Source organism: Amblyraja radiata, chromosome 17, assembly GCF_010909765.2.
Source record: "Amblyraja radiata isolate CabotCenter1 chromosome 17, sAmbRad1.1.pri, whole genome shotgun sequence".
NCBI lineage: Eukaryota > Metazoa > Chordata > Chondrichthyes > Rajiformes > Rajidae > Amblyraja > Amblyraja radiata.
The window spans coordinates 5,959,756-5,978,515 of NC_045972.1; the positions used below are offsets into that span (position 1 = coordinate 5,959,756).

The 18,760-nt window shown below is 44.0% G+C and overlaps 1 protein-coding gene and 1 pseudogene across 1 annotated transcript in view; both read right to left on the reverse strand.

The window, feature by feature from the left end:
• The window catches only part of tcf25 (transcription factor 25), a 61,064-nt gene that overhangs the window by 21,657 nt on the left and 20,647 nt on the right, over positions 1-18,760 (reverse strand). Inside the window, exons 11-15 of the mRNA XM_033036501.1 lie at positions 18,143-18,236; positions 10,894-10,986; positions 9,958-10,063; positions 8,879-9,038; positions 2,688-2,775 (exon numbers count right to left, since the gene is read on the reverse strand). Of these exons, the coding sequence (XP_032892392.1) occupies positions 2,688-2,775; positions 8,879-9,038; positions 9,958-10,063; positions 10,894-10,986; positions 18,143-18,236 (541 nt within the window). The remainder of the gene's footprint in view (positions 1-2,687; positions 2,776-8,878; positions 9,039-9,957; positions 10,064-10,893; positions 10,987-18,142; positions 18,237-18,760) is intronic.
• On the reverse strand, positions 3,634-3,763 carry LOC116983003 (annotated as a pseudogene).

Here is an 18,760-nt window from a genome sequence, read left to right on the forward strand (position 1 = left end):
GTGAAGATGGTTGTGAAAGATTGCAGCAGGATCTGGATCGATTGGCCAGGTGTGCAGAGGAATGGTTGATGGAATTTAATACAGAGAGGTATGAGGTGCTGTATTTTTGAACGTCGAACAAGGGCAGGACCTACACAGTAGGCCTCTAGGTAGTGTTGTAGAGCAGACGCATCTAGGAGTGCAGGTGCATGGTTCCTTGAAGGTCAAGTCGCAGGTAGATAAGGTGGTCAAAAAGGCTTTTGGCACTTGGCCTTCATCAGTCAGAGTATTGAGTATAGAAGTTGGGAGGTCATGCTGCAGTTGTATAAGATGTTGGTGAGACCATATTTAGAATATTGTGTTCAGTTCTGGGCACCATGTTCTAGGGGAGATATTGTCAAGCTTGAAAGACCTCAGAAAAGATATACGAGGATGTTGCCAGGACTAGAGCGTGTGAGCTATAGGGAGAGGTTGAGTAGCCTGGGTCTCTATTCCACAGAGCGCAGGAGGATGAGGGGAGGGCTTATAGTGGTATACAAAATCATGAGAGGAATAGATCGGGTAGATGCACAGTCATTTGCCCAGAGTAGGGGAATCAAGGACCAGAGGACATAGGTTTAAAGTGAAGGGGAAAAGATTTACTAGGAATCTGAAGGGTAACATTTTCACACAAAGGGTGGTGGATGTATGGAAAAGCTACCAGAGAAGGTAGTTGAGGCTGGGACTATCCCATCGTTTAAGAAACAATTAGATAGGTACATAGGATAGGACAGGCTTGGAGGAATATGGACCAAGCGCAGGCAAGTCGGAGTAGTGTAGCTGGGACATTGTTGGCCAGTGTGGATGAGTTGGGACGAAGGGCCTGTTTCCACACTGTATCACTCTATGACTATTGATGTACAGAGGGATCTTGGGGTGCAAGTCCATAACTACCCGAAAGTGGCAACACATGTGCATGGAGTGATAAAGAAGTAATCTGGTATGCATGCTTTCACATACTGGTGCTGGTGCATTGAGTATTAGGAGTCATGATGCAGCTTTATAGGATTTTGGTTAGACGCATCTGGAACATTGCATGCAGTTCTGGTTGCCCCATTGCAGGAAGGATGTGGAACCTTTGAAAAGAGCACAAAGGAGGAAAACCAGAATGATATCTAGATCAGAGGGCATTAGCTCCAGGGATGTGATAATCAGGCTTGGATTTTTTTTCTCTGGAGCACAGGAGGTTGGAAGGAAATCTGACAGAAGTATATGAAATTATGAGACATAGATAGGGTAGACAGTCTGAACCTTTTTCACAGGATGGAAAAACCAAATACTAAAGGGCATAGCTTTGAGGTGAGAAGGGCAGGGTTTAAAGGAAATGTGCGGGACAAGTTATTTTTCTTACACAGAGGTTGGTGAATGCCTCACTGCCAGGCATGGCGGTTTGGGCATATACAATAGTGGCATTTAAGACTTTTGGATAGGCATATGGACATGCAGGATACGGAAGGATATGGATTATGTGGAGGCAGATAAGGGTTGGTCTTGCCATAAAATTCCCCAGACATTATGGGCCGAAGGGACTGTTCTTGTGCTGTACTGTTTTATATTCTGTGATGTCATTTTATTGGTCGGGCCTTTAGTTTAATAGAGCATTTTCTGTTCACATTATTTAAAAAAAGGTTACGCAGCAACATTTCAGTGAACCGATATGTTTCAAGGGACTGTAATGAATGACCATATAGTTTGCCGATTACACTAAAGTGGGTGTTATAGTAGATAGTGAAGATGGTCATCAAAAATAACAACAGTATCTTGATCAGTTGGGCAAGGTGTTCCATTTTGAGAAGTGGAGCCAAGGTGTGACCATCACAGTGAATGGCTGGGCCCTGTTGTAGTGCAGAGGGATCTAGACCTGTAGGTACATAGTTCCTGGAAAGTGGCATCACAGGTCAAAAATCCTTTTGGTACATTGGCCTTCATCAGTCAAGGTATTGAGTATAGAAGTCGGGATGTTATGTTGCAGTTCTTCAAGTTGGCGAGTCTGCATTTGGAGTATTGTGTTCAGTTTTGTTCACCCAGCTACAGGAAGGATGGTGTTACGTTCAAAAGAGTGCAGAGAAAATTTATGTTGGCAGGACTTGAGGGTCTGCACTATGGGGAGAGTTTGGACAGGGTAGGACTACTCTTTGAAGTGCAAGAGGCAGAGGAGTGATGTTATAGAGGTGTATATGATCACGAGGGGAATAGATAGGGTGCTCAGAATAGACACAGGTTTCAGCTGAAAGGGGAAATATGTAATAGGAACCTGAGGGGTAACTTTTCAGAGATGGTGGCGGCTATATGGAACAAGCTGCCAGAGGAGGTAGATGATTTAAAGGGCATTTGGACAGGTATATAGATAGGAAAGGTTTAGAGGGATATGTGTTTAATGGGATAGACACAAAATGCTGGAGTAACTCAGCTGAACAGGCAGCATGTCTGGAAAGAAGTAATGGGTGACGTTTCGGGTCGAGATCCTTCTTCAGACGGGGGCAGGTGAGACAAGCATAGATGGGGCATGTCGGTCGGCATGCGCAAGATGGGCCACAGGGTCTGTTTCCGTGCTGTATGACTGTGAATAGAACTGCAGGCCTGGCGAGTGGATTATCAGAGTTTTACTGTACGCAGAAGTACATCACAAGTTTTACAATGTAAATCAATGCTACTTCCACGACAAATACCTGATTTGTACTTCATATCCAAAAAATGTATGCGATAGCACAGCTTGGTCTGCCTGTACGCTGCATTTATCCAGCAATTGCATCAGCACTAGAAATGAAAATAAAGAACTTGTTATATAATTTTTTTGTAACACAACCACATTTTCCAAGGAGGCGGTTTCCAAATACACTCTCAACTGAAATAGTAACAGTAAATTAGATTAAATATTTGTTTATTCCTGCTATGAAAATTATTAACCATATGCTAAGAGAACAGGTAAAACCAAAGATACTAGAGAAGCTTGGGTAAAACTATACTATTGGTCTTTAACATAACATTTGGTTGCGTTCACCTGCCCTGTCATTCACCATAGTACACTGACTTCACCTTTAACTCCGTCCCTTGATTCTCTTAATACTCAAAAATCTACTCATCTCAGTGGCCAAGCCTCCACAACACTCCTGAATACAAAACTGCAAACATTCACCACCCTCAAGGAGAAGACATTTCTTGTTAAGTTGGTCCTGACCCCTTATTTCAAGATTATTAACCCTGGTTCTGGACAACCCCACCTACATCATATCCAAATTCACCCTGTGAATAATTGCAAGAATAATTTTGTTTCTCTCTCCTTATAAGTTTGGGCCCAGTCGTCTTAATGTGTCATCATGGGACAATATCCCATCAACCAATCTAGTGAACCTTCATTACATACCATCCATCACCGTTATTCTTTCTTAGAAAGGGAGACACGATCTTTAAGCTTAGTTTAGAGATACAAAGTGGAAACAGACCCTTTGGCCCACCGAGTCCACACTGGCCAGCGATCACCCGTACCGTTCTATCCTACACACTAGGGGCAATTTACAGAAGCCAATTAACCTACAAACCTGTACCAGAGCACCCGGAGAAAGCCCACGCGGTCACTGGGAGAACGTGCAAACTCTGTACAGACAGCGCCAGTAGTTAGGATCGAACCCGGAACTCTGACTTCTACCACTGCACCACGCCAACAGCTAAATAAGGGATGCATCAAATATTAAACTGATAAGAACAGATACCAAATATGATCTTAGCTAAAAGGCCAAAAAGCGAGAACCTATACACCATATATTAGATGCAATCTTACCAGGGTCCCAATACAGGACCCTGTTATTACAAATCTCTTTATAACGTATTTCAGTTATAGTGGACAAAATCTGTTGTAACCAAGGTGACTGTTTGTATCGGGAACAAAGGACAGAGTATGTTGTTTCACGGACTGACCGCTAGGTGGTTGGTGCGAACTTTGTCTCAGTGTGTTTACCGATCCTATTTATTGTCTGTCTTGTTTAGTGTATGTTTATTGGATGTTACTGTGCATATTTACCCCCCTCACTTGGTTATAGCAGACAACCGGCAATAACGGACACCATTCCCTCCCCCCCTATGGTGTTTTATAATGAGCATTATCTGTATTGCTGAAATAAGATTTATTTTCTCATACTCAAATCCACTTACAATAAAAGGTCAAGAGACCATTGGTCTTTCTAATTACTCTCTATACCCTGTTAACTTTCAAGTGATTCATCGGCTAGGACTCTCAAGGTCCCTCTGAACACCAACCTCATTGAAAACTAAACTTTCCTTCAAGAATGACCAGCTGATCATCATATTCCAATATACAATTGCAGAGAGGTGTGGATACAGACCTGTCTTTGAGACCGGGCTGCATCCACAACTCCAAAACAGCCTCTTCTCCCCACATCCCTCATTCACAGTCTCCTCTCCCCTTCACACTGCCTCGGGAAAGCAGCCAACATCATCGGCAATCATTGGAAGTTGAGAATGATTGGCCTTCTGGTGGGTCCTTTCTGTCGGTTTTGGGGTGGCTGAAGAGGAGGATCCTCAAGCCACACTCTACAGAGATGTGCAGCTGGTCTGTGACTCCAGGTGGATACCCGTGTGTGACATCTTTTAGGTTTAGGTTTATTATTGTCACATGTACCGAGGTACTGTGAAAAGCTTTGTTTTGCATCCTATCCAAACAGATCCATACATAAATACAATCAAGTCAAACTAAAGTACAATAGACAATAGGTGCAGGAGTAGGCCATTCTGCACTTCGAGCCAGCACCGCCATTCAATGGGATCATGGCTCATCATCCTCAATCAGTACCCCGCTCTCCACATATCCCCTATCTTTAAGAGCCCTAGCTAGCTCTCTCTTGAAAGTATCCAGAGAACCGGCCACCACCGCCCTCTGAGGCAGAGAATTCCACAGACTCTTAACTCTCTGTGTGAAAAAGTGTTTCATCTTCTCCGTTTTAAATGGCTTACCCCTTATTCTTAAACTGTGGCCCCTGGTTCTGGACTCCCCCAACATCGGGAACATGTTTCCTGCCTCTAGCGTGTCCAAACCCTTAATAATCTTATATGTTTCAATAAGATCGCCTCTCATCCTTCTAAACTCCAGAGTATACAAGCCCAGCCGCTCCATTCTCTCAGCATATGATAGAGCAAAGCGGAAGATAAAGATTGCAGAATATAATTCTTGGCATTGTAGCGCATCAGCTCCATAGACATCGTCCAATGTTCACATTGGGGTAGATGGATCAGACAGTACCCAAGCTTATTGAAGGACTTGTTCAGAAACTGTTCCTGAGTTTGGTAGTGTGCACTTTCAAGCATTTGTACTTCTGCTTGACAGGAGCAGAAATAAAGGTTGGATGGGATGAGACAAGTCTTTGAGATAGTTATTGACATCAGGAAGTGAAGCAGCACACACACCCCAGTCAACATTGATATCCGAAGTGCAGATGATCGATAGCTTCAAGTTGCTAGGAATAAATATCACCAGAAATTTGGCTGCTTTTCCAAGGCAGCCTGAAGTGTAGAGGGCATCAATGGTGGTAGCCTGGTCGATGTGATAGACTGGGCTACATCTACAACTCTGCAATTTCTTACATATTGGGCAGGGCTGTTTCCAAAACAAACTTTCTATGGTGCATCTGTAGAAGATTTTAAGAGATATTGGAGACATGCTGAATTTCCTCAGTGTCCTCAGTAAGAGGCATTGGAGTGCCTTCTTAGCTGTCACTTCAACACGGTTGGTCCAAGATAGATCATGATTAATATTAATGCCAAGGAACTTGAAACTCTCAACCATTTCTACTTTGGAACCAACTTTGCCGATTCATTGGGGCACATATTCCACCGTGCTTCCTGAAGCCCATAACTTGCTCATTCGCCTTGCCGACGTTGAAGGAGAGGTTATTGTCCCATATCCCTCCAAACCCGTCTTATCCATGTACCTATCTCATTGATTGTCTTGATACCATGTTACAAAGTTCTCTATCAGGCTCCTATTCATCGACTATACCCAACATCTCCAAACGCGTGGAACTTGGAGTCAGCACTCTTCTCTGCAACTGGATGCTCGACTTCCTGGCCCACAAACCATATTCAGTGAGGATAGGTGCAAACCATCCTCCACGATAATCCTCAGCACTGGTGCCCCGCTAAGATGCCTTCACCGCCCTTTACTCCTTACACACTCACGACTGTGCAGCCAAATACCAATCTAACGCAATCTACAAGTCTGTAGATGACACAACTGTAGTGGTCCAGATATCGAATAATGATGAGACAGAGTACCAGAAGGACATTGAGAACCTCGTGACTTGGTGCAAGACAACAACCTCTCCCTCAATGTCTGCAAGAAAAAGGACTTAGCTAATGTCATCAGGAAGTGAAGCAGCACATACACCCCAGTCAACATTGATGCCGCCAAAGTGGAGATGGTCAAAAGCTTCAAGTTGCTCGGAATAAATATCACCAGAAATTCGTTTGGGATCTGCAACATCGAATCCATGGACAAGAAAGCACATCAATGCCTCCAATTATTTTGAGTGCATAGGAAGTTCCGCATGTCCGCAACAACTCTCACCAACTCCTACAGATGTGTCGTACAAAGCATCTTTTTGGAATGTATCACAACCTGGTTGGGAACAACTCCATGCAAGACTACATGAAATTGCAGAGAGTTGTGGATGCAGCCCAGACACAAACCATCACACAAACACGCTTCCCTTCCATTGACCCCTGTCTCGGCAAGGCCGCCAGCATAATCAAGCACCAGTCTTAAACGGTCACTCACTCTTCTCCCCTCCATTCAGGGGAGGGATACAGACATTTGAAAACACATACCTCCAGATTCAGGAAGTTTCTTCCCAGCTGTTATCAGGCAACTGAACGCTCCTCTCATCAGCTAGAGTGCGGCCCTGACCTTCCATCTACCTCATTGGAGACCTTTGAACATTTCTTTAATCGGACTTTATCAGACCTCAATGTTGTATTAAATTATTAATGAACTTTTATTTCAGACTCAAGGCCCAGATAAAAGACGACATTACATAAAATACACTTAATATCTTTTGCACTTAATATCTTTTGCACTGTGGACGGCCTGATTGTATGAGAGTATAATTTCTTTGACTGGATAAGAAGCTAACAAAAGCTTTTCATTGTATCTCAGTATATGTGACATCTCCTTCAGGTGCTCCATCTCGTCATTTTAACGTGGGGGGACAGCCACCACAAGTTGCCTGAAACACAGATCCATGCCCTACGGCATGGACTCCACACTGGTGGAGACATCTCAGCTGTTAAAGTGCATCACCTACTAGCCAACCATAATCCCACACCTGTTTCACTGTTGAGGCCTTCTTCTTAGGCCGCAATTTGTCAGGAACCCCCCCCTCCTTCTCCATCTGCCCGCCATGCCAGGAGCATAGTTCCAGATGCTGTAGCTCTCAGGACACATTCAAGTTTCTCCAGCACAAGGTGGCGACCCTCAGAGAACAACATAAAGGACCACTTCTACCGCGATTATTCTCTCTGATCTCCCCTCATGTCGGGCTAAAGATACAAAAGCTAGAAAGCACATGCCAACAGGTTCATGGACAGGTTTTCCCTGCTGTTATCATACTCTTGAACAGGCCTTTCATATGCTGGAGATGTATTCCCAATCTCCCAGTCTTTTGCATTGTTTTAGAAATCAGCACTTTCTCTGTAACGAGAACACTATACAGGCCCTCCCTGACCTGCGTAATAGGCGATGTGCTAAACTCGTACTTACATAAGCAATTCCTGAAGCCCACTGGTTTATTTCCAAATTACGCGTCTCAGTAGCAGTGGGCTGCTGCGCATGCGGCCGTATTCCCAAGCCACTCAGCTGTCCCTGTGGTTGCTCCCACATAGTCCCTGCATCAGAACTCCCACGTGGTCCCCACATCCAATAGGAAATGTACACGTGCGCAGTGGCACTTCAGTTGCCAACTTAAGTAACATCTGACTTACGCAAGGGTCCGTGAGTCCACGCCACTTAGGTCGTTAAGGAAACCTACTCTTACCTGAGATGGTCTCCTTGCTGCTAGCATATTTATAAATCTTTTCCTATTCAATCTTACTTGCTGAGGTCATTTTAACCCCCCTAACTTTTCTTAACAATTAGCAATGTGAAAACTTGGAAGTTGAGTCAATTCAGATGGTACTGACATGATTATGAACATAGGCAAAGTCCCACAAAGTCTCCAGCTTTCTCTCCAGTTAGGCATACAGAAATAGGCAAAGATATTTGCTTCAGACCCACCTTCACTGTTACAAAATGCCTACTATACACATTGATATTGAAGATACTGACGTATTAAACTGTAGTATATAGCTTTCCATCAGCACCTTAAGAATACGGTTAAAAGGACTGTCTGGATCCAGAGAGCACATTTCAAAATTATTTCCCCTTTACAATTTACTAATTTGACACTGTGTCTGACTACAAATCATAAAGTATAATAGAATTGTAAAATAATTTCCATCAATTAAGTAAAACTCATTCTCATCCTCCTTTCATTTGGGCATGTGATCATGGATACGTTCCCTCCAAATGTTTTGGCTCACCACAGAACATGTTTTGAAAACGAACATGCGTAATATCTGTATAATTCGTCACAAGTCTTACTTTGTAATAAACATAGACGAGATAAAAGAATTGCGACTTTGACACGAGCTTAGCTGTCAACACTTGCCTGACCCTGCACGTTACGCAGATCGCAAAGACATAAAAATGACCGCAGAGAAAATTGGCTCGGAGCATTGTTAAGAAAACAAATCTTGAACAAATCGCTATTCAAATTCTCTGTTGAACTACAAAGTTAAATACTTGGCTACTTACCACTTGGAAACACTATAAGAGCGTTTTGTATTAGACGGTTAGCTCGTTCTATATTTTGGGTGCGCTCAATGTCTGATAGATTTTCTCGTTGACTAATGTAGTAATAGGCCAGTGGAACAGAGAATGCAAAATTAGGAAGCTGAGACAGATTCAAATGGAACTGTGAGACAGCAGAAAAAAATAAGACATTATTGATAAGATTGAGATGATCAGCGGTCATACAAATATGTGAGAGAACAAGAACTTTGAATCGGTTGCTAGGTATTTCTACAAAATATGACTCCTGAAAAGTTAACTCACCAAGAATCACAGAATATTGTAATAAATGTTTCATACATTCATTCATAAATATTTCAAACATTCACATGGTAAAAGGAGAGGTTACTTGGTAAAAAGGCATATTTTACTTTTACATGGTTATTTGTCCCCACTGCTGATCCGTTCAGTTTTAATCAGGACAATGCTTTTAACTACAACTCTGCTCAAGGTCTTCCAATATCTGACCAGCACATACAAGTACAACAGAACAAAGTCTTAGGTTTCCAGTCACTGATCATTATTCACATGTACAAGCCAGTTAATTAAACTGCAATATGCGACTTGTATACGTGACAATATGAGTCTTACGAGATTATATTGGTGCAAGATTATGTTAAAGTATACAATTTGCTCTGGTCAGCATGTTTCCGCTCTGCTTTTAAATGGAGCAAGAGCTCCTCAAAGCATGTTTTTTATTCATCCAGCAGAGTTGGGATGAAAGAGTCAGGAATGGGAAAAAAAGTCAGGTATTATTTCCAATCTTCAATGTACCAGTGAGTGAAAAGCTATGCTGGGTGAAGACCAGAATAAAATTCATCTATAATGCTCCAAGCATTCAAGACACTGTCAATGATCACATCCAGGCAACCAACCACAAGGCTGCAGCCACCCATTGGCATAGTTAGTGGACAAATGGGACGCAATGAAATAAAAATTAAAGCACTGACATTTTGCCAAAACACTCCAATTTCATAAGCTGGTTTTATTTATAATATAATACCAAAACGCTACGAGCAAACAAACAAAGGGCAATGACTCACCTTCCATTCTTCATAAAGCCGAATCAGGAAAGAATATTCTCGTGCTCTCAAAGCCATGAAATCAACCATCAATAGAGCACATAATGGCTCTGTCTCAGGGTCCAGGCTATGGAAACAGGTGTTATGAATTGGACTGTATTGTGATTTAGTCATAGACTTATTAAGACATAGTTTCTGATAAACCCTCATAAGTACACAATTAATATTTTCAGGTATCTTAAGGGCCTGTCCCACGAGCATGCCACTCCATGAGGCAAGCGCGACCTAACGTGGTCGCTTGAGCCGTACGGCCTCACGGGGCCGGTCCCACTTCGATCGCCGGGGCCGTATGGAGTTGTGCAGAGCTGGTTCCGACATCGCGCGGGGCTCCGAAAAATTGAGTGTTCAAAAATTCCGCGTGGCAACGGCCTGCCGGCCCGCAGCCGCCTCGAAGCCGTACGCACCGCCTCGACAGGCATATGCAGCGTCTCGACGCCGGACGCAGCGTCTTGACGCCGTACGTCACGCGTGAACTTCCCGCGTACTTCGCTCGAACTTCACGTCACTCACTCGACCTCCGCGCGGCCCCCGCTTCCGGTTTGGTCGCGCACGCCGCATGCAGTCGCATGCTGGTGGGACCGGCCCTGTACGGGGATCACTCAACCTCCGCGCGGCCCCCGCTTCCGGTTTGGTCGCACTTGCCGTATGCAGTTGCATGCTCGTGGGACAGGCCCTTTACTTGTTCATTTCGATCACTACAGTTTGATTTATGTGAAAGTGGAACTTAATTTGCCTCCCATTTTTCATGCCATTAAACTACAATTGAGTACAATTTGTTTTTGCTCTAACCCAGAATGAAATTTGTTTGGTTATCATTTCCCTGAAAATATTTCATTCTCAAAAGGATGATACAGTTATTAGTGAGCATACATAATATGAAGTGACTCTGAATCTTACCCGCGGATGAGCTTGCAAAATTCTAGTGCTGTGCGTGGACAGCCCCTTTTCTCGAGAAACATCATGTGCCTGTAGAGTGCGAGGAAGAATGACCTGTGCACATATAAAGGAGGGAGAATGTGAATCAGACTGGAAGCCCCAGAGTAACCTTGAGAAGCAAAGTGCAAAGCAGTCATTCAATTCTTCAATATGGAGGTGATCACATCTTAAGTGCAAAAAATCCCAAATTGAAAGAAGTAAATGCGAATTGCTGTATAGTCTGGAAGGACTAATCACCTGACACCTTAATTTTCCATCTCCCACTCCCATTGAATCTCCCATTTTAACCTCTGTCTTCAATCTCCTGCATTAGTCCACAAATGCCCAGTGCAAAAGACAATTTGCAGCCCTCAGGACATGATGCTGAATTTAATTTCAAGCAACCACTTTCTTTCTTCCTTCTATCTCAACTCTATACCCTTGATAACTTTGGTCTGCATCGTGTCAGACAGTCCCTGTTTTCTTTACCCATCCCTTTCTGTCAGCAAATTAAAACAAGCTGCCCTTCTCCTTTTTCCAGTTCTTCACCCACTGACCTGCTGAGTGCTTCCAGCATCTTTGCTTTTGTTTTGAATTTCTAGCGCCTGCAATCTATTTTACTTATGAGAAAAAAATCCTTGTGTTCCCATAGCCATTTAACCTCTAGTTATTGGAGTAAAAGAGGAGAAGTTTTGAGGAAAATTGACAGGAGAAAGGAATTGATAGATGATATTTTCACTTCTGGAAGTGTCAAGAATTAGAGATAGTTTTAGAATAAAGAATGACCCATTTAATATTAAGATGAGGAGGAATTATCTCAAGGGAACTGTGACTCTTTGGGATTCTATATGCCAAAAAGCTATAGTCAGTGATTACATACAGTGTGGAGATCAACGGAGGCGACACTGTGGTGGAGATGCTGCTTTACATCACCAAACACCCAGGTTTCGATCCTGGCTACGTTTCTGTCTGTACGGAGTTTGTACGTTCTCCCTGGGACCGTGTGGGTTTTCTCCAGGTATTCCAGTTTCCTCCCACATTCTAAAGACATACAGGTTTGTCGGTTAATTGAAATCTGTAAAATTGTAAATTGTCCAATGTGTGTAGGATAGTGCTAGTGTACGGGATGATCGCTGGTCCGAAGGACCTGTATCCATGCTGTATCTCTAAAGACATTTGCATCACAGGGGAGTTAAAGGGTATGAAAGAAGTGCTACTGAAGATTATATAAGTCGTGGCCTTATTCAGTGACTGAACAGGCTCAGGGGGACATTACAGCTGCTCCTGGTTTTGCTGTACAAATAGAATATATTAGAAAAGGCACAAAATGCTGGAGCAACTCAGTGGGTCAGGCAGCATCACTGGAGAACATGGATAGGTGATGTTTCAGGTTGGGACCCTTCTTCAGACTGATTGTGGGGGGTGGGGGAAAGGGGGTAAGAACGCTGGAAGGGAGGAGTGGCAGGACAAAGCATGGCAGGTAGCAGGTGAACACAGGTGAGAAGGGGATGCAACACCTGTCCCTATTCTTCTTCCCTCGCCTCCATCCAGGGAGCCCAGCAGCCCTTCCTGCCGAGAGGTATTCACGTGCACCTCCTTTAACCTCAGCTACTGTATCCAATGTTCACAATGTGGCCTCTTGCACCTCGGCAAGGCCAAGGGTAGACGCGGCCACTGCTTCATTGAACACTTGTGCTCTGTCCGCCAAGACCTACTCCAGATCTCCCAGTTGCTAACCATTTTAACTCCCCTTGCCATTCCCACACTGGCCATTCTGTCCTGGCCTCCTGCTTGCCAGACTAAGACCACATGCAAACTGAAATAACAGCAACTCGTGTTCAGCTTTGGTAGCTTACAACCCAATGGAATGAACATTGAATGTTAGCAGATCTTTAACAATGCCCCCACCTCCCCCTTGTGTCCCACCTGGACTCACATCTCTTTCTCCCCTCCCCTTCCACTACATTCCTTCTTGTGGCTTCACAATTCTTCAGTCCTTTTGTCTCACACCTTCTGGGTTTTCATCTCTGGCCTTTGTCCATCCACCTGCCGATCAACCCGCCCGCCAACTTGTGTTCACCTATTATCTCTCATGCTTTGCCCTGCCCCTTCGTCTCTTCCAGCATTACTCCCCTCCCCCACAATCACCCTGAGGAAGGGTCCCAACCTGAAACATCACCTATCCATGTTACCCAGAGATGCTGCCTGTCCCGGTGAGTTACTCCAGCACATTGTGTCTTATTTTGTAAACCCGCATCTGCACTTCCTCGTTTCGAAAGAATGTATTGGATGTCATCGCAATTTCAAATGTGACAACAAAATGCTTTGAAGATAACCAGAAGAAATCAACTGATTATTAATAATTTTTGAGATCAATAATGATTAAACTATTATTTTTTTGTTTTTTAGTTTAGTTTAGAGATACAGTGCGCAAACAGGGTCTTCAGCCCACCGAGTCAGCGCTGACCTACGATCCCCACACATCCCCTACATTACCCTAGGGACCCTACACACACTAGGGACAAGGTTACATTTATACCAAGCCAATTAACCTACAAACCTGTACATCTTTGGAGTGTGGGAGGAAACCGAAGATCTCGGAGAAAACCCGCACAGTCACGGGGAGAACGTACAAACTCTGTACAGACAGCACCCGTAGTCGGAATCGAACCCGGGTCACTGGTGCTGCAAGCGCTGTAAGGCAGCAACTCTACCGCTGCCCCACTGTGCCACCCAGGAAGGTACTTCTTTGTAATTTTCCTAAAAGTTATCTATCATATGTTTGAGTTGTTTGAGTTGATCTCACACTGCCAGTCAACTGATTAGGACGTTGTGTGCAAATGTCAACACTAAACAGAACACAAATAGCAAGATTACAGAAGTAGAATGCTTTCCCATCATAGATTCATACTGCAGAGATACAGACCCACCATTTACATGTTAATCATCAATCTCTATCAGTAGAAAGATAGATACAAAATGCTGGTGTAACTCAGTGGGACAGGCAACATCTCTGGACGAAAGGAATGGGTGACGTTTCAGGTCACAACCCTTCTTCAGATCTGACCTCTCGACCCGAAACGTCTGAAGAAGAAGGGTTTCGGCCCGAAACGTTGCCTATTTCCTTCGCTCCATAGATCCTGCTGCACCCGTTGAGTTTCTCCAGCACTTTTGTCTACCTCCTCTCCATGTCTTCTCCTCGTTGTCTACCTTTGGTGTAAACCAGCATAATGTTCTTCCCTAAACACTATCAATAGTAATCCTATTTATCAGCACTTGGTGCATAGGCTTCTAAACCTTGGTAATTCAAGCGTGTGTCTGGATGCTTCCTCAATGTTGTGATAGTGCTCGTCTCCACCATCTCTCGCAGTACATGCCAGATTACAACCATCCTCTGAATAAAAAAAATATTAATTGGATCCTCTTTAAGTCTCTTAATCTTCAACTTGAACCTATGCCCACTGGTTCATCAGTCATAAGAGCAAAATTAGGCCATTCAGCCCATCGATTCTACTTCGCCATTCAATCATGACTGATCTGTCTTTCCCTCTCAACCTCATTCTCCGGCCTTCTCCCATAACCTTTGACACCCTTACTAATCAACAACCTGTCCATCTCTGCTTTAAAAGTACCAAATGACTTGGCCCCCACTGCCGTCTCTGGCAATGAATTCCACAGATTCACCACCCTCTGACGAGAAATGTCTCCTTATTGCCTTTCTAAAGGGACGTCCTTTATGTCTTCAACACCTCCGCTATCAGGACGCTTCTTACCATCTACCCTCAGAATGCCTCTCATACTTTTATTTACTACTATCAGGTCTACTCTCAAGCCTTATCTGCTCCAGCCTATCCAATCCCTCTTCATAAATGAAGCATTCCATCCCAAATATTATCTTCATGAATCTCCTCTGCATTCTCCTAATGCAGCAACAGTTCTTTCTCTCAAATGTGACCAGAACTGTACACAAGGTACAAGCTGGCAATTATTTTTATATAAGTTGTACCAAAGCCTCAATCCTTCCGCTAATAGAACTCAGCATCTTGTATCCCTTCTTCATCACCCTACCTGTGCTGCCACTTCAGGGATCTCCGAATTAAATTACCATGATTCCTTTGCTCCTCAATACTACTTTTGGCCCAATCATTCATAGTATATGCCCCAGCCTTTCAGATTCCTCCAAATGCATCACCTAACCGAATGCATCACCGAAAGTAAGCATGCAGGTACAGCAGGCAGTGAAGAAAGCGAATGGGATGTTGGCCTTTATAACAAGAGGAATCGAATATAGGCGCAAAGAGGTCCTTCTGCAGTTGTACATAGCCCTAGTGAGACCACACCTGGAGTATTGTGTGGAGTTTTGGTCCCCTAACTTGAGGAAGGACATTCTTGCTGTTGAGAGAGTGCAGCGTAGGTTTACAAGGTTAATTCCCGGGATGGTGGGACTGTCATATGCTGAGAGAATGGAGCAGCTGGGCTTGTACACTCTGGAGTTTAGAAGGTTGAGAGGGGATCTCATTGAAACATATAAGATTGTTAAGGGTTTGGACACGCTAGAGGCAGGAAACATGTTCCCGATGTTGGGGGAGTCCAGAACCAGGGGCCACAGTTTAAGAATAAGGAGTAAGCCATTTGGAACGGAGACAAGGAAACACTTTTTCACAGAGAGTTGTGACTCTGTGGAATTCTCTGCCTCAGAGGGCGGTGGAAGCAGGTTCTCTGGATGCTTTCAAGAGAGAGCTCGATATGGCTCTTAAAAATAGTGGAATCAGGCGATATGGGGAGAAGGCGGAAACGGGGTACTGATTGGGGATGATCAGCCATGATCACATTGAATGGCAGTGCTGGCTCGAAGGGCCGAATGGCCTACTCCTGCACCTATTGTCTATTGTCTAACATTAATCAGGATTAGATTTCACCTACCATAGCTCTGCCCAATTTAGTAGCTGAACAACATAATTCTGTGGTCTGAATATGCACCATCAGCAAATTGAATTTCCATGTCATCTGTAAACTTACTAATCATACCTCCCACAATAACTTTTGATTTGTGAATGTATATAATAAACAGCAAGAGTCCCAACACTATCTCTGTAGTGCACTGGCAAAAGCAACCTTCCACCATCATTTTTTGAGTATCACAAAGCTAATTTTGGATCCAATTTGCCTTGGATTCATGGGTTCTAAGCCTTTTGACTAGCCTTCCACATGGGGACCTTATTAAAAGATTTATTGCCAACAAACCTGCAATGATTATTCCTGTCTCTCTAAGTGTAACTCAATCCTGAACCTCAATTTTTTTTCCAATAATTTCTCTACCTTGCCAATAGCTACCTGACCTTTCCCTGCTGCCCTTCTTGAATAAAGGTACGTTTGATGTTCTCCAGTCATCTGGCTTCTAACCCATGACCAGCAGAGATTTAACTATCTCTGTCAGGGCCATGCCACCACAATGACAGACACTGGAATCTGCAGGCTCTTGTGACCACCAATCTTCCAGCCTGGGATACATCTCACTGGGACCTAGGGAATTATTAGTCTGATCTCAAACTGAAACATCTCCAGAGATGCTGCCTGACCCTCTAAGTTACTCCCACAATTTGTCTTTATTTTGCAAACAAGCATCTGCAGTTCATCGTGTCTACATTCATCCATCTTTATGCCTGCTAAGAGATTTAATACCCTTTCCCTGGGATGTTACCAGGACTAGAGGGTGTGAGCTATAAGGAGAGGTTGAGTAGGCTGGGTCTCTATTCCATGGAATGCAGGAAGATGAGGGGAGATCTGAAAGAGGTGTACAAAATCATGAGAGGAATAGATCGGGTAGATGCACAGAGTCTTTTACCCAGAGTAGGGGAATCGAGGACCAGAGGACATAGGTTCAAGGTGAAGGGAAAAAGATTTCATAGGAATCCAAGGGGTAACTTTTTCACACAGAGGGTGGTGGATGTATGGAACAAGCTGTCTGAGGAGGTTGATGAGCCTGGGACTATCCCATCGTTTAAGAAACAGTTGGACGGGTACATGGATAGGACAGGTTTGGAGGGTTATGGACCAAGCGCAGGCAAGTGGGACTAGGGTAGCTGGGACATTGTTGGCCTGTGTGGGAGAGTTGGGCCGAAGGCCCTGTTCCCAAACTGACTCTAATATTCCAAATTAGTATCCATATAAAATGCCCGGTGGCCTTCCTTAATATTATCTGCCAGCAGTGATTCATGGCCGTTCTGTGTCCTCCTAATGTTTTTTCCGCACTCCTCTGTTCGCCACTCCTGAAGGGCCACCCTCTGTTTTCAGTGCTCCATACTGTACGTTTCCTTTTTATTCCTTTATCAAACTGTCAATATCCCATCCTTGTATTTTGGTAAACATAGGATATTGGGTTTTAAAATGTGTTCATAAGATGGCTAATTGTAAGCAAAGCATTAAACATCGTCTAATAGTACTGCAACTGAAGGTGCGTGTCAAAAGAATGGGAAAGAAAAGAAAAGTGCGTGTCAAAAGAATTTTCTCACGGAGAGTGGTGAGTCTGTGGAATTCTCTGCTTCAGAGGGCGGTGGAGGCAGGTTCTCTGGATGCCTTCAAGAGAGAACTAGATAGGGCTCTTAAAAATAGCGGAATATGGGAATATGGGGAGAAGGCAGGAACGGAGTACTGATTGAGGATGATCAGCCCCGATCACATTAAATGGCGGGGCTGGCTCGAAGGGCCGAATGGCCTACTCCTGCAGCTATTGTCTATTGACCAGAGTCGATCAATATTTGTTCAAGTTAAAATTATAGAGTTAACAGCATGGAAACAGGCCCTTCGGCCCAACTTGTCCACACTGGCCAACATGCCCAGCTATATTAATCCCATCTGCCTGCATTTGGCCCATATCACTCTAAACCTGTCCTATCCATGTATCTGTCTAATTGTTTCTTAAATGTTGGGATAGTCCCTGCCTCAACTACCTCATCTGGCAGCTTGTTCTACACATCCACCATCCTTTGTGTGAAAAAGTTACCCCTCAGATTCCTATTAAATATTTTCCCCATCACCTTAAACCTATGCCGTCTGCTCCTCGATTCACCTACTCTGGGGCAAGAGACTCTGTTCCTCTCATGATTTTATACACAGAATTAAGTTAGGAAATTAGTTTGCAATGGAACCACAGTAAACTAGGAGCTTCAGAGTAAAGAATAGCCATCCAGTTAGAAGTTAAAACTAATGCTTAACCAATAACTGTACATACCTGTTTTCAGGTCGTCGATAATCCAACCGGCTCTTTCCACTGGTCAGGCTAAACGCTGGGTGAAATGCACTTTCAAAACAATAAATTGCCTTTTCTAAATGAAGGAAAAAGATAAAGGAAATGTCTTTATAAAAGCATCCTTATGGGCCTGTCCCTCTTAGACGATTTTTCATTCGTCTGAAAAACTGGCAACTGGAACGGCGACTGTCAGAGTGGAACACACACACACACACACACACACACACACACACAAACACATCGCAAAGGCGGGGGACAGGGCAAGCGGGGAGAGCGCTATCTGAAATTCACACGGTGCAAAGCCAAGGTGATACAGACACAAACCGCGATGAACAGGAAGGTTGGCGCTGTAATTAAGACAGCTAGCACAGTATATGGTAAGTCCTTTAAAAGGTGGGGGGGAGCGAAGGAGGGAGAAGGAGGGAGAAGGAGCAGAGACAACTTTTAAGAAGCCAGAGATACACGGCTGTGAAGCTTGGCGGACATTAACATTACCGGTTGGTCATCCTTGGTTCTGAAAACTACTGCTTATGTTTTTTCTCCCCAATGAGCCAATGAAATTCACTGGTCAGCACCGGCTACAGTCTACAAGAACCTAAG